Source organism: Diadema antillarum, unplaced genomic scaffold, assembly GCF_040938485.1.
Source record: "Diadema antillarum isolate AM-2024a unplaced genomic scaffold, OU_Dant_1.0 seq00001863_RagTag, whole genome shotgun sequence".
Lineage (NCBI taxonomy): Eukaryota > Metazoa > Echinodermata > Echinoidea > Diadematoida > Diadematidae > Diadema > Diadema antillarum.
In genome coordinates, this window is record NW_027272533.1 from 35,081 (window position 1) to 50,224 (window position 15,144).

Sequence of the window (15,144 nt, forward strand, 5' to 3'; positions counted from 1 at the left end):
AATTACAAATGTGTCTGGCGTATAATGAAATAGCTAAATTCAAATTCATGAAATACTTCTGTCGAGAGGTTTTTATACAACTGCTTGACAAAATGCCCTACATCGACGTAAACAAGCACTGAATTGATCAGTGTTTTAGTAGTAGCCATGATAAAAAAGCATGGGCGTACGTGTCCTGCTTGAGTACTTATGCCCATGCTATTTTATAATAGCTAAATGTTAAAGGACAGGTTCACCTTCATAAACATAAGGATTGAGAAAATGCAGCAATATAAGTAGAACACATCAGTGAAAGTTTGAGGAAAATTGGACAATCGATGCAAAAGTTATCAATTTTTTAAATTTTTGTGTTGGAACTGCTGGATGAGGAGACTACTGCAGCTTGTGAGTCATATGCGTACAACAGTATAAAGAAAATGTAAAGAAAATTCAACATATTTTCACTTTTTTGGCATAATAAAAGACCACTTGACTTGTCTCTTTCTAAAGGCAGGGGGAATAATATTACCCATAACATATGTCGGTAACGAGTCAAGGGAATGTGTACTTTTTTTCAAAAGATGAAATTTTGTGAAATTCTCTTTATATTTTCCTTATATTGTTGTACGCATGTGACATCTGAGTTATTCATACACTGCAGTAGTCTTCTCATCCAGCGGTTACTGCACAAAACCTTCAAAAATTCATAACTTTTGAACGGATTGTCCGATTTTCCTCAAACTTTCAATGATGTGTTCTACTAATATTGCTACAATCGCTCAATCCTTATGTTTATGAAGGTGAACTTGTCCTTTAACAAAACCCTCTACTTAATGGAGACGAAAAACCTTTACCTGCATGTGCATGGGTTGTGGGACAGTGTATTGCTGTTCAGATTTGTTATCTTTTTTATGTCATGAAAGATATTTCTCTGATGAGAACATTGATCTAAAAGAGATAAATTTTAAGATTTTACCTTTTCCTTTGTGATACACTGCACGTTGTCATTTAAAAAAAAAAAACTTGTCTAAGATGTGAAGGCAACTTGGCAAAGAATTAGGTAGAGGTTTCAAAAACTCTACAAAACCTTTCAACCGAATAACGAATCATAATCTTCCACATGCATCTGTACTCAGCCTTGTTCTTACGTGCAAGCACAGTGGCAGATAGACCAGGCGAGGAAGAGTACTGCAGGGGTACTCTGCATTAAAAAAAAAAATCGGGAGCATGCGGTCGCAGATTTGTGAAGTATCTGTTAGAAGGGATGAACTTAGGTTCCACCTGCTATCATCATATCCTGTGAGGATACATCTTATTTTCGGCTTTATTTTTATTTTTCGGTTTGAGGCTGAGGGATGGAGGGGGGGGGGGTGGGAGGTTGATTGGAGAGAGGAGAGCAAGTCGTCAGTAGTTCGAAACCTCCCCGCAAATCACTCACCGTTCTGGCCTGGTTAAATTAGCTGTCTTGTTGTTTTGGGCTGCAAGCGACGTTTTGGGTCCTTCCTTACCTCAAGACCCCTCCTTTTTGATGTTTTTCTCTTTTTTTCTCTCTCTATTCTTCCCTCTCTGTTTCTTCTGTCAGGATGTATATATATATAGATTTTATATAAATGGTATGTTTCCTTCCTTCACTTTTTATGTCACATTGTCAATTACAGATTCACTGATCTATTTCTATGACATTCGTATACCACTCTCCACCTCGCAACTATTTCTTTCCTAGATATCTCTCATTTTGGACGTCATATTATGAGTTTTTAAGTATTCTCACCTCATTCTTCAGTGATGTGTGCTTTTTGATGGTTGTCAAGGCAACAACCTAAATGAATGCATCTTCTATGTCCCCCAAGAAATGTGTCCGATTCACTCATCTTAGAATATTATCCTTGTATCGTCTGCTTTGCTGTCCTAATGGACGTACGTCTTGAGATGAAAGTGTCTTTCTTTTCTTTTTTTTTGGCGTAATTTTTGTCTCCTCCCTCCCGACCAAACCACATCTTCCCGCTCCGATGCTCCCTCAATTTCTCCTTTTTTTCTCTCTCAATGTTTCTATTTCTTTTACCTTTCATCATACACAACCTGAGGCGATAGAAGAAAGTTTTTTTCTTTCTCCTTTGTCTCTCCAAGCTTCCCCATTATGTTGTCATGGCAACACACTTTGTATGACCTTTTGGAGGACTGTTGTCTCCGAGCAAGATCTGCATGATGTGTATATAGTTCGGAGGGGGCTGTACCCAAAACAAACCAGACCAGACGGATATGATCTGAATCAGAGAAAATCGTAAGCGTGCAATGCAATCGTCACGCAACATACGCTTATCAAACTAGTAGGATGTCTGCGTTCAACCACGTTCAGAAATGACACGCACCCATGGCATAGCTCTTCTTGAGGGGATTTCATGTTCTGCATCAATGTTTTCTCCTGAAAAGGAAGGATTTCTCCAGCTGTATGAAATAGTAAAAGCACAAAGAAAGAGCATTTCACAGCAGACAAATTATTTCAGCAAACCAGCTGGGCTTCATTCTTAGTTATGGTGATTAGTCCCCCTCCCCCTCCTCCCTTTGCTTTCTGTCTGTCCATGAGGACTGCAGTAGTAAGCTTTTGGCTGGTTTGGGGGAGGGCGACAGGTCAGGTGTGCCCCCGAGCTATCAGCAAAGCCCAGCTCTCTCCTCACCCCATTCCTGCCTGATCCGCAGCACGGTCTCCCTGCTTTGTTCAGGTGGGCACAGGTATGCTGGAAGGCGGCACACCACAAAAGAGTGCAGAAATATCCTCTCCTTTTTCTCTCCCCCCCCCCCCTCTCTATTTTATGTCTAGTTCCTACTTATCTTGATGTTGTTTAGTTATTTGCTCCCTCCCTCTCCCCCTTTTCTCTCAGAACATCATGTGGAGAGTAAAGTAGAGGCGAGAGTGATGATGACTGAAGTCAAAATCCAGCAGGCTTTCATACCTGATTGTGAATGTTTCAAGCCATCAACTGACCAAGCATAACTTGTTGTTTTGTTGCCGTTGCTTTTTAAATAGAGGGAAAGAACTATGGGAGAAAATCTGCATTACTTTTAATATTAAGAAGCATGAGGGAGTTGAGGCTATGCATACAGCCTATTTACTTTCATCTTCCATTGCATATGAAGACTGTCTTTCTTCTTACTTCAACAATGAATGAAGTTGCCAACTTAAACCCCCAGGTCCATGGAAGAATCATTAATGCATTTTAACATTTACCAAAAAACAAACTTGTAGTGGTGGCCATAAAGATGTGAGAAGGAATTGAATAATCATCACTGTCCTCTTTAGCAGCCTTTCTCTTACCCGTAAAGAAAGTGGTTTAATGTTTAAGAAACACTAGAGTTTTTATACCATGGACTCAAAATCATTGCCCACAATGCAAAGTGTCAGTTTCTTTGGTTCCTGATCATAAAATTTTCAGCTGTGCAATCAGGGAAGCATCGCATTGACTGTGAGCTTCAAGAGGCCTGTGTAGTTGAAAATGGGAGTTGACTATATACCCAGCATGGAAACAAGAAAGATCTGAATGATTTTTATCCATCCGTAGAATGCAAGAGACATCGATGAACAGCATGATTTCAAAAGCGAGATGAAATCTCATCGCTATTTTTGGAATTCGCTTGTTGTTCCTCGAAGTCTACGCATGATTGACAAGACTGCAAGAAAAATATTCTTTGTGTACACATTGGGGCGGTTTCTGTAGTTGAGTATTTTGTTGGGAATGAGTTTCTGAGAGTGATACCTCTAGTCTTGGCTCACGAAAGGTCTGCGAAAGAGAGGTACTATATATCAAATCAAACTAGAGAGGTATACAACTGTATATCGAATCAAACTGGAGAGGATGTGTTGTGTATCCACATACGCTTTACTGTGTACCCACGCTTTTCTCTCAAAGTGTCCCCCACTAACTTAATGAATCAACACCACCTTTTTTTTTTTAAAACGACACAGACGTATAGCAAATAACACTCTCCTTTGCTTTTATCCCTCATTCTCCTAAAACCAACTCCCCTCAATTCCCCTCACATCCCCCCCCCCCGCCACCTTTGCTTTCTCTTTAGCCCCACTCTGTTAAAAAGGTCCAGTATTGTAACCAAGGAAAAGCCGTCAGTGAGTGAGATGCGTGATTGCATATGAAATGAAGACAGAGAGTGGGTCTGTGTGCGTATATTTGCAATTGTTTACATTCCATCAACCTGCCGGTATTGACATTGATTTTTTCGCCGAGTGTTATCATTCTTTAATTGTGTTTGTTTTATAAAGTACTCGATATTTGCTCTACAAACCGAGGAGGGTTCATAAATTGCAATTGAAAGGGAGATGAAGAGCCCGCAGCATTGTTCACACCCGACGAAGTTATCGTGGAAGCTTCTTTCACGCTTTCAAGCTCACTGTCATATTTCTGCTTGGAGTGACACCTCTGTGAATATTATGAGTTTGCAGAATACAAACTCACTAAAATGCAAGTAATGCAATGAAAAACAGCAAAATATTGAGACTTTGTGTATTCTTCGTATAGTTCTGTTTTTCTCTCTCTCTCTGACAAGATTTTTGGGTATAAACTTTTACTCTTTATAACATATCATCACTTGTTTTGATGAGATAAAAAATGTGGGTATGTTGTCTCACTTATGGGGAGGGGAAGGGGGAGGGGATAAGGGAAGAAATATAAAACTATATAGATGCCAATCTGTTACAGAAAGTATACATAGCATATCAATGTGATGTTCTGGATTATCTATTAAGTTGAACATCGTCCTATAAAGAAGCCAGGAAGAGTAGAGCACATTGTTTGGTAGAATTTTTACAAATTTATTTGTGATGTCATGCAAATGAAACATGGCTTGCCTCTCGAAGATAGGAGCTCATTATCAAGGTTTGATGAAGAGGTGACTCTGTAGGAAGTGTTTTTCATGTAAAAATCCTCAATTTTCCACATGAAATCAATCCCAGATTACTTTCGTAGAGTAGGCTGGTATCCATTCGTATGCAGTTAACGGCAATCCAGTGATTGGTCGAGAGATGTTGTGCAACCATATTTGTTATTGACATAATTGGATGTTTTCTGGCCGCCACCCGCCCCCCCCCCCCCCACCAATGTTGATATGGAAGGGGGAGGGGATGTTGGAATAAAGTGATGTATTTTGTAGAAATGTTGCAAAAACACGAAAGATTATAACATGACAACAGGATGCTTGGTATATTCTGTTTCAAGATGCTTCCTGTTTGCCTTGTTGAGCCACACTCGTAAAGTTTTCCCCTCCAATTTGTGAAGCAGCCGTCGAACTTTATACAGTAAATTGAAAGTCCCGATCTCCTAATTGCAGCCATGTATATGATTCAAAAGAATCATTGAATATTTGACATGTTACCATGCTCTGTCACACAATATTTTAACCCCCCCCCCCCCAAATAAAAAGAAAGTTGCCAGTTTTGAGAATGATTGGAATATTCGTCACCTTGTCACAATGGTCTTGTGATAATCAAATTCATCAGATCTGAGCATGTACTGCCCTCAAGGTTGTTACAAACCTCTGCCAGAAGTCGTGAGAAAATTTATCATGATATACCAGTACCGTATCATACCCAGGTCTGTTACATGATTTTGCTTAGAAAACAAATAAGGTTAGCTACAAACTGTTACGTTTGCAAATTGTTATCAACACTGCATGAGGAAAGATAGAATAAATGCAATGTTGGACCCAAATCAACCCCCCGAAAGACAGATTGGTAAATATTTGAACAAAAGTGTGACAATCGTCCAAAAGTCATGAATGATGGTTACCCATCTGGAATGGTATTCAGTAGACACCTAGGAAGAATTGTCTATTAAAGTCCCATGGCTGTTTTTAGTGTAATTTTTTGCTCACAGGATGTAAGTAATGGTAATTCCTCACAAGGCCTTTTCACATCAGCCTGCGGTTTCAAAATAGCGCGCTATTTCTGATTTTGGAAATTATCCCAATCTGGAAATAGTGCACTACTAAATGTGAATTCCAATTCACATGTTAATTTGAAAGATCTGATCTAGAAATGTTTTCAGGTCTAACTTGGAAATTCAGAAAAAACATAATAAAATAGCAAAATAACACTCTGTTTGAAAATTTGTGTTCTCTTGAGGGAATAAGCGGGGTACATCCCATCATGCTTAGCGTGTGTGGCCTGCACTCGGCTGCAGCCTGCACATTTGCGAGATTGATCGCGCGGGCAATATCGTAAATGCAGTTTATATAAAAATAGCTCAAAAAAAATTCTGGCCAATTCTCTTTGGGCTGATGTGAATAAGAAATGAATTAGTGCACTAATTTGTGATAGCAAAGAAATTTTTAGCTTGGATTTTCACTGGGCTGATGTGAAAAGACCTTTACTGTTTGTTAGTTCAAACTCTGGAGCTTGGATTTTTGTTCAGCTGATGTGAAAAGACTTGTACTGTAGTTCGATCTTGGAGAGCTCACTTATTTTTTACCATGATGCTGCTAAAGAGACATCAAGGCTGTCACATGATAATGTGATGATCCTCCCCCCCCCCCCCATGAAATAGGAAGATCTGATTCCACCATGCAACTTCAAGGCAACTCATCTTTTTAGTGGTTGTCAAGCAAATGAAGGATTAACTGCATAAAAATCCAGGAGAATCATGATTATGTAACTGCAATGGAAGACCACCCCCCCCCCCCCCCCCTTGGGATGCTGTGTGAAATCGCTCAGTAGTAGTCAAACTGTCAATATGTTAACCCATTGAGGATGAGTCCCTAATATGCTCGGGTAAGTGTCTGTGGGAAATGCTCGTTGTTGTAGCAAAATCAGTCTGTCCTCAACGGATTTTAACTCAATTGCCATTTGAGCGAAATCTTGTGAATTTTCTTGTGCCTGTACATACCAGATTTCATAAAAATGCAATATATTTGTTTGTTTCCCCCTACAATATGCCACTCTAACTTCCTTGTATGGCAACAAAAGATGCCTCTACATTTCCTCTGTGTAGAGACACTATCACCATGAGAGAGATAGAGTGAAATAGCCAGCACTGGGTCTGGGCAATGTTGGGGAAAAGTTAGGTGTGAACAAGGTCGACGCTACCACTCTTCATTAAGTCAGTTATCGTATGATCATGTTACCATCTGTCCATCAGGCCGAGTGCCAAGCCTTCAGATGAAATCAGAATGGTTATCAAAATTGACAAGCCTGCTAGCAATGATTTCTTTCTCTCGTTTTCCCAACCCTCTTTAATTTAGCACATGCTTAAAACGTTCTAATTTTGCATGAAAATGTCCTCTTTATTGCGTGGAATTAAGCAATCCCCCCCCCCCCCTCCCCACACACACGCACACCTCCTACACAATGAGATTCCAATTCATCTGATATTTCTATTGTGGAACACTTTGGGTCCATCAATATTGTCAAGAACGTGCAATTCATAGACCATGCACAATACCAATTAATCTCAATGACTAGAAATTCAGCTGAAAAAAGAAGAAGAAATACTGTAGGTATCGTTCATTGCTTTGCAAGATGACAATTAGATACACTGTGCATGGAACAGGGCTACGTAAAATAAAAAGGTTGATGATAGAACATTACATTTTATCGATAAATGTGTCTTTAATGGCTTTATAGATGTATCAAAAAGCTACTACATTTAGTACCATTGTTTTCTATTTAGTTTGCAGGGAATGTTATAGAAAATAGAACCATTGCAAAATTTTGATTTTTTGTTTTGTTTTTGTTTTTGTTTTTGTGGTGAGTCTGATGTAAAGGCATAATTTACCATTTGCAGATGAAACAAAAACCTGGCATTAGTGCTTTAAAACAGATCTGAAATGTGAGTTAGGGATGGAAACAACCACTGTAAAAATCTGTATAATCGATGTTAAGTATTGTTAATACACAAAATGTGAACAATAGTTATAATAAAAATGTTTCCAGACTAAACCGTCAACAGTTATGGTTTATTGAGAAAATTACTTACATCTCCTTATATTTTAGGCTTTTTTGCAAAAATGTTATATGGTAGGATGTTTTGTGATGCAACAGACCTACACATATGCATCAAATGTGATATCTTGAACATTTTTTAAATCACTGTTTCCAAAGCTAAACAGGACCTTTAAACTATAGCCCTACCATTAGCTGCAGAAAACCAAGAGTGGATGCAATGAAAGAAATGATCATCGATTAAGATGCTTCTTGTATACTTTTCTCTCTCCCAATACTAACACTATTTTGTATCACCTGGCTTCCTACCGCCTGCTGCTGAACATGTGTGTGATGCTCATCTTCGCAATCACGCAATAACCATTGATGTTTCATTAAATGCCTGCCTGTTCTCTTTCATCTCCTGCACTGACTGTGTTTACTTTCTTAAACACGGCTTCTCCCCCACCCATCTCGACATAAAACTGTATGTGTGTTGTAATTTCCTATATCTTTCTCTCTCTCTCTCTCTGCCACACATTTTGTATCATTCACTTCTGTCACTTGCTCATCTTTTCTTCTCTCCTTTTCTGTTACCTCTCTTTCATATTTACAAACTTGGAACAATCCCTTCTTAATGCTTTGTTGCGTGTCATGATTTCATATTTTCCCCCAAATTAAAATCATATTTCTTCCCTAACACCCATTCTTCTCTCCCCCACCCCTCTTCTTGCAATGTATTCTAACCTTCGTTCACACACCAAATATTCCCATATTAATTGTGGTTCATTTTGCTGATAACATGGAAACAAATGCAATACTCGTCAATATATAATTGTGCCACCCTAACAACCACACCCACCATGTAACCGATCCACTACCCCCAAATATGATTCCATTTCTCCACCCCTCAAAAATAACCACACCCTCCTCTACAGTCAAAGCGGAGCCGCTGAGTAACAGCGTTACTCCTAGTGCGTCCGACAGTAGCTATGCCTCCTCTCTTGAAAACTTCCCAGGTGAGCCTTTTGTGCTGGTCCCCAAACCACCTCCTCCTCCTCCTCCTCCTCCTCTTCCTTCTTTGCAGTGAACCTCTGGTGTGTGTGTATGTTGCCGTGGTTACACATCCGCATCACTAGCTTGCAGTGCAAGTGGATCAGTTTTGTCACACGTTTCTGTAGCATGATGTGTATACTCCCAATGTTCATAATGCATTTGTGGTTGTTACGAGAAAGATCAAAAAGACAGTAAGATCAGATATCCAGAAACTCATACCATTTTTTTAAAATTCATGAATCATATACACTACCTCTCAGTAGAGATGTCTGTGTGCTGGTTGTTGTAAATGTAATATTTCGGGGTGATACGTTAACTTTGTTGTATCGCTGTCTATATGTTACTATAGAGTACAGATAGTTGGATACTCAGAGGCAATGGATAGAACTTCACTCAGTGGTAGTTGGGAGGATAAGTGAGACTTTATTGTTGAAACTGGGAGTATATACACAGTCTGCAGTAGGAGCTCATTTAACAAGTTTGTTTGGGCATGTTTGTCAATCAAGTGGAGACAGTTAATCTATGTGGTCAGCTTGGGAAAGGAAAGAGGGATTGCGTTATCAGTAGAAGTTAGTGAGGGGGGAAAGCTTGGTGGTTAATGTAAACATAGAACATGTTATTAGAAGATGGGGTGTAGGTTGTGGTCTGGTAGTATGAACATTACTTCTCTCCCTTGTTTTTTTTTTTTTTTTTGATGATGACGATGATGATGATGAAAGACACTGAACAACAGAGGACAGGGAGAATGACTATGAACAAAACAGAGTAATGAAAAAAAAAAGAGGCTGAAGAGTGCACGTTGCAGATCAAAGTTTATGAGTCATGCGTTGTGGCAAAGAAAGGTTCTGGTGTATGGAGACAGAGGGATAGAGAAAGGTGGGATGCAACGGGTGTGTATAGGAAAGTTGTGAAATGACAGAGGGGCAGTGTATGCAGAATAATGAGGGTGCCAAGAGAACTTATGAAAATGATGAAAATGAAATGGACAAAGGATATTTACATTTTATACAAGTTCTTATCACATGATTAAAGGTGTCATAATAAAATGAACAAAAGATATTTACATTTTATACAAGTTCTTATCACATAATTAAAAAGTGTCATGATTTGTTGCTACAGTATAAGCTCCGCTACATAATTATTATCATTTTTGTTTTATCTTTACTCTCTCTTTTCTTTTTCTTTTTCTTTTTGCAGTGGTCATAAAAAGAAATAATACTCAAACACTATATGTTTTGTCATGAATTGCTTTACAATTGCAGGTCGGAATAATAATCAGGCAAATTGGTTTTAGGAGCCTACATGTATGAACATTGTTATGAAGAATTTAAATGCAAAACCTACACATTTTGATCACTTTGAAACAGCTGAAATAAAAAAAAATAGAAAAAAGCTGATACACTCGACGTTCTTGGCTTGACGTCCTCACAATTGATCACTGGATCGTCAGTTACATTATAATTTGCACATACACACTGTATTATCATTTAACGCTTGACGCATAGATGTATCTCCAAAATTGTCACAAAGTTGTTCGTGTAAAAAGAACGACCATAAAACTGAGTTCAAAGTGTCCGCTATTTGTGTTATACATTTGAGTCTTAAATTGTGTTCAAGCTTATCAATATGTACGTCCATATTGTTCCACAAATTATGCGCGCCAAGTTAAATTAGGAAGTGAATTGAGTTCATGTCCAGTTTACTTATTAACAGTTCAAACTTAATTTGGAACGCCAAACCCGTATCTGTCGGGTGGATGTCGGTCTCGTCGGGGATATTGTTGCCAATTCGCAGTCTGTAGCTCATCGCGTTGTCGTTGGTCACGGGGTACTACGCTAGGAGGGTTGCTGTTGAAATCGTGGTCCTGATCATGGTTGTGGTCGTAGTCGTAGCGGGAGTAGGACTTGGAGTTGCGATTGTGACTCGCTGGGTTGTTTTTCTTGGAACGCATCGCTCGCTTGACAAGAACGTGGTTGCTGATTGCGATAGCTCGCTTCCTTGGTTGTCGGTTAGTGTCGGCGAGGCGCTCAGCTCGTTGTTTCTTCGCTGCATCGCGTCTGCGAAAGCTGTCGTTGTCGGCGCGTTGTGTCTTCACTGTATCAGCGCATTGTTTCATCGCTGTGTCGCGTCTACAGAAGCTGTCGTCGTCGGTGCGTTGCGTCTTCACTGTATCGTGTGTGCGGAAGCTCTCGTTGTCGGTGCGTTGAGAAGTGGTCTCAGCACGTAGATGGTTGACGTGGTCGCGGTGGTTAGGGCTTGCGGCATTGACGATCTGTACCGACTTATGGAATCTCATGAGTCCGAGTGCAACTGCTGTGTTGAAACTCAGAAGAGATGTTAAGTATGAGTGTCCGGGCACAACATAGAACTGAGCTTCCACGAGGCGCTTGTCGACGGCCGTGACGAAAGCTCGAAATTTCCCGCTGACTGGGAGAGGGCGCTTAGAGCCGTAAGCGAATAACTGAATGTGTGTGCGGTGCAGCCGCATTTTCGAAGAAAGTTTGGCGAAGTCTTGCTCACGGAGAATATTGATGCTCGATCCCGTGTCAACAATGAGATCGATCGGTTGACCACTGATTGTTATTGTGGCTTTCGGCAGCTTGTTGTTCTCTCGAACTGAGTGAACAAAGAAGGCGTTGTCATCACTGTATTGCGAGGATTCCGATGACGATGACGAGTCACGGGATAGGTGACGGACACGTTCCTTTCCACGACGACGATGTCGGCTATTCGAGAATGAGGATCGCCAGTCACTGCGGCGATGCCGGTCCGAATCATGAGAGCGTTCACTGGAGCTCTTCCGGTCACGGTGCGAATTTCCGTGATGTGAGCGAAAGCGAGATGATCGGGAGTCGTCGTCAGATCTGTCAGGCTGCTGACGATATGGCGGCTTCCCAGCAATCCGAGAACGGCATACTTTCGCGAAGTGATGTCGCTTTGCACAGTGATTGCATGTCTTTCCGCGAGCTGGACATGTATCTCTGTCAGTGTGTTTCCTACCACAATTGGAGCACGATGTCGACGCTTGCTGTTTCGGTGTCAAGCGTGATCGACCGATGAGGTGAGCTGCCGCTAAACCGTCAACTTTTAGATTACTCAGTCCTTTTTCCATCTCTCGCGCCTGCTGCTCCGTTGCTTCGTGAGTTCTGGCTAGGATGAGCAGCTTTGCGAGGTCTAGAGTGGTATCGCGAAGAGCACGACGTCGAAGTCCGGGGTCGAGGCAGCTACAAATGATTTGCGATTTTATTTCCGCGTTCATGTCGGGAAAGGAGCAACGGGCGGCTAATGACCGAAGACGATCGGCATATTGAGCAACAGTTTCTTCTTCAAGCTGTCTTGCCTGGCGAAACCGGTAGACTTCGAAATCAACATTGATGCTCGGTGCGAAGTACGCCTTGTATGCACTGGTGATGTTGGCATATGTCTCTGCCAAGGGAGGCGTTTGGGCGGCGAGTTGCGGCCTTATCGTCTGCGTGAAGATGCCCTGGGCAGCTGCTCCCATGTGATGAAGAAGGAGAGCTTTCTTTCTGGCGGCTTGTGTGATTTCAGCAGCGTCGAAGTAGAATTCGAGGCTCTGAAGCCATGCTGTCCACCGAGATGAGCACTCGACAGGGTCGGCATCTGGGAGAAACGGTGGAAGCGTCATCGATGTCGCCATGGTTACATTGACTGTATCCTCGTTGTCCTCGTCTTAATCCTTGTCGCCAATGTAATATTTCGGGGTGATACGTTAACTTTGTTGTATCGCTGTCTATATGTTACTATAGAGTACAGATAGTTGGATACTCAGAGGCAATGGATAGAACTTCACTCAGTGGTAGTTGGGAGGATAAGTGAGACTTTATTGTTGAAACTGGGAGTATATACACAGTCTGCAGTAGGAGCTCATTTAACAAGTTTGTTTGGGCATGTTTGTCAATCAAGTGGAGACAGTTAATCTATGTGGTCAGCTTGGGAAAGGAAAGAGGGATTGCGTTATCAGTAGAAGTTAGTGAGGGGGGAAAGCTTGGTGGTTAATGTAAACATAGAACATGTTATTAGAAGATGGGGTGTAGGTTGTGGTCTGGTAGTATGAACATTACAGTAAACATGTCTACTTATCATAGATCAGCATTCTTTCATCAATGAAGATCTCAAAAATGATACATGTTCCTTTATCTTTGCCTTATTGCATTTTTTGTCACCTCTTTCATTTCTGAGCTGTGGTATTATATCCATACAATGGAATACCACATTTTGTTTTTACAATGTATGTCTTGTGATGTGTTCAAACAGACATCTTTTAGTTCCAGAAATAGTATGTTCACTTGATATCTTTTGGAGTATATTCATGACCACAGACATTCATGTTTGTCGCTGTTCCTTTTCGGACGGGGGTTGGGGTTGGGGAAGGATCAAATGATTATATTCTTTTCCTTGTCATTAAAAGTGATGAACCATTGGGGTATGCTAGTTTTATTTATTCATACAATGTGTATATTCAAAGTCTGCAGAGTTACTGCCTTCTAGTTCTATACTGGAAACACAACAGATACACTGTATCTGAAGGTGGTCATTGGTCAGTGGACAGTGGTCAGTGGATAGTGGACAGGTTCTCATTATCTTGTCGGTCATGCCTGCAAAACTTTGTGATTGGCATGTTTTGTCGCCTAACCATTTATAGTGTGATGGTGTGAGGTTAATGGTTTTACAATATGACCGTCAGTTCCGCTAGCCTGTTAGAACGTAAGTGAACCGGCAACATGGCACATTTTTTTTTTAACTCACCCATATTGCAATTACATAATCCTCATTTGCATACTGTCATGGGAATTTCCAAGTAGAACATTATTTTTTATTCAGTGTGAAGGATCAGACAGTAAAAACTATAAAACATATGAGGCATGAGTACAAGTCAACTCTTTGCATGACAGATTAGAAGCTTTTTTTTTTTTTAGAAACCAAATGTTGGCTGATGATTAGATGTTGGGGTTCTCTGCAATGACAATTGTATGTCTATAGAGATGAATAGAAGTGAATGTGTATGTGTTTATATTGCTGTGATTTGTTCGCTTGTTGTGGGAAATAAGACCATTTGCCGAATTTCCTGAATTTGATACTTTTACTGCAATCCACAAAGATGATTCCAGTGGAGGATGACGCCCTGCAAAGATGACAAATTCAGTCTTTACCCAAAGAGATCTAGGCCCGTAGTAATCACCTTGGACTACAAGTACAAGGTGTCAAGGTGTCTATCATTCATTACAGCTGGACAGTGTAAGCAGTTTTTGATGGACTGCAAAGTGCATGAATGGGCATTGCAAATGGGATTTTTCCATTCTTGCATATTATGATCATTTTTTTTCAGAAGATTTAGAATGATTTAAATGACACACACAGTTTGATCTTAATCATGGAGTCTACATGAGTATCACATCACATTGGCAAAAAGGAAAAAACAACAACAAAGAAACAAGTGCGACATTATATACCTGGAGAGGACACTTTCTGAGGGCATGCCAGTTCCCTTCCCCTCAACCCTATCTCATCGAGGTCAAATTGACACCACAGATTCCGAGAATTGCCACATTATGTAAATGCCAGCGTGATGGTGATGTTGTTGTTTATTCAACTAAATTCAATCATCATCTTCTAAAAAACAATATGATGCTTCCACAGAGTGCTGTTCTCACTGATGGTACAAATCATCTGGCTTCTGTTCAAGCATGTTCATCACCGAGGGGTTAGGTTTAGCCTCGAAAAGGAAAGAATTAAAGAAATTACCTTCTGGAAGAAAGAGAAAGTTTGTACAGGCTTTTTCCATCTTTTCTCTTTGTTAAACCAGTTAATAAGTGATTGTCTTTACTCTATAGGATAACCAATTTTCTTGTTCTCTCTGCGTGGGTTTCTCAACAGGGTCAAGTTCGGGTCAAAGTTCATTGGACATGAACCTTCGCCAGCCCAAGTCAGAGTTCCCTTCACAGTATTACAGGTGAGTTCTCTATGTGTCACTTTGTTTGGATTGTTGTTATTGTTTTATCTATGCAGATTCTGGGCTTTATAAGTTGATATCACTGTTATTATCTGTCCTTGTTGTTTTTAATTGCATTTTGTTTTTTGCTCTGTGCGAGCCACATGTAGGTGAAGTTGTTTGGTCTGTCAAATGCAGCTGAGGTTTGTTTCAGCCTTTTGGTCAACACTTGATG

The 15,144-nt window shown here is 40.5% G+C and overlaps 1 protein-coding gene across 1 annotated transcript in view; it reads left to right on the plus strand.

The window, feature by feature from the left end:
• LOC139712826 (protein phosphatase EYA1-like) overlaps nt 1-15,144 on the plus strand; it is a 134,254-nt gene that overhangs the window by 16,827 nt on the left and 102,283 nt on the right. The window contains exon 2 of the mRNA XM_071624616.1: nt 14,855-14,930. Coding sequence (XP_071480717.1) covers nt 14,884-14,930 — 47 coding nt within the window. The 5' untranslated portion in view covers nt 14,855-14,883. The remainder of the gene's footprint in view (nt 1-14,854; nt 14,931-15,144) is intronic.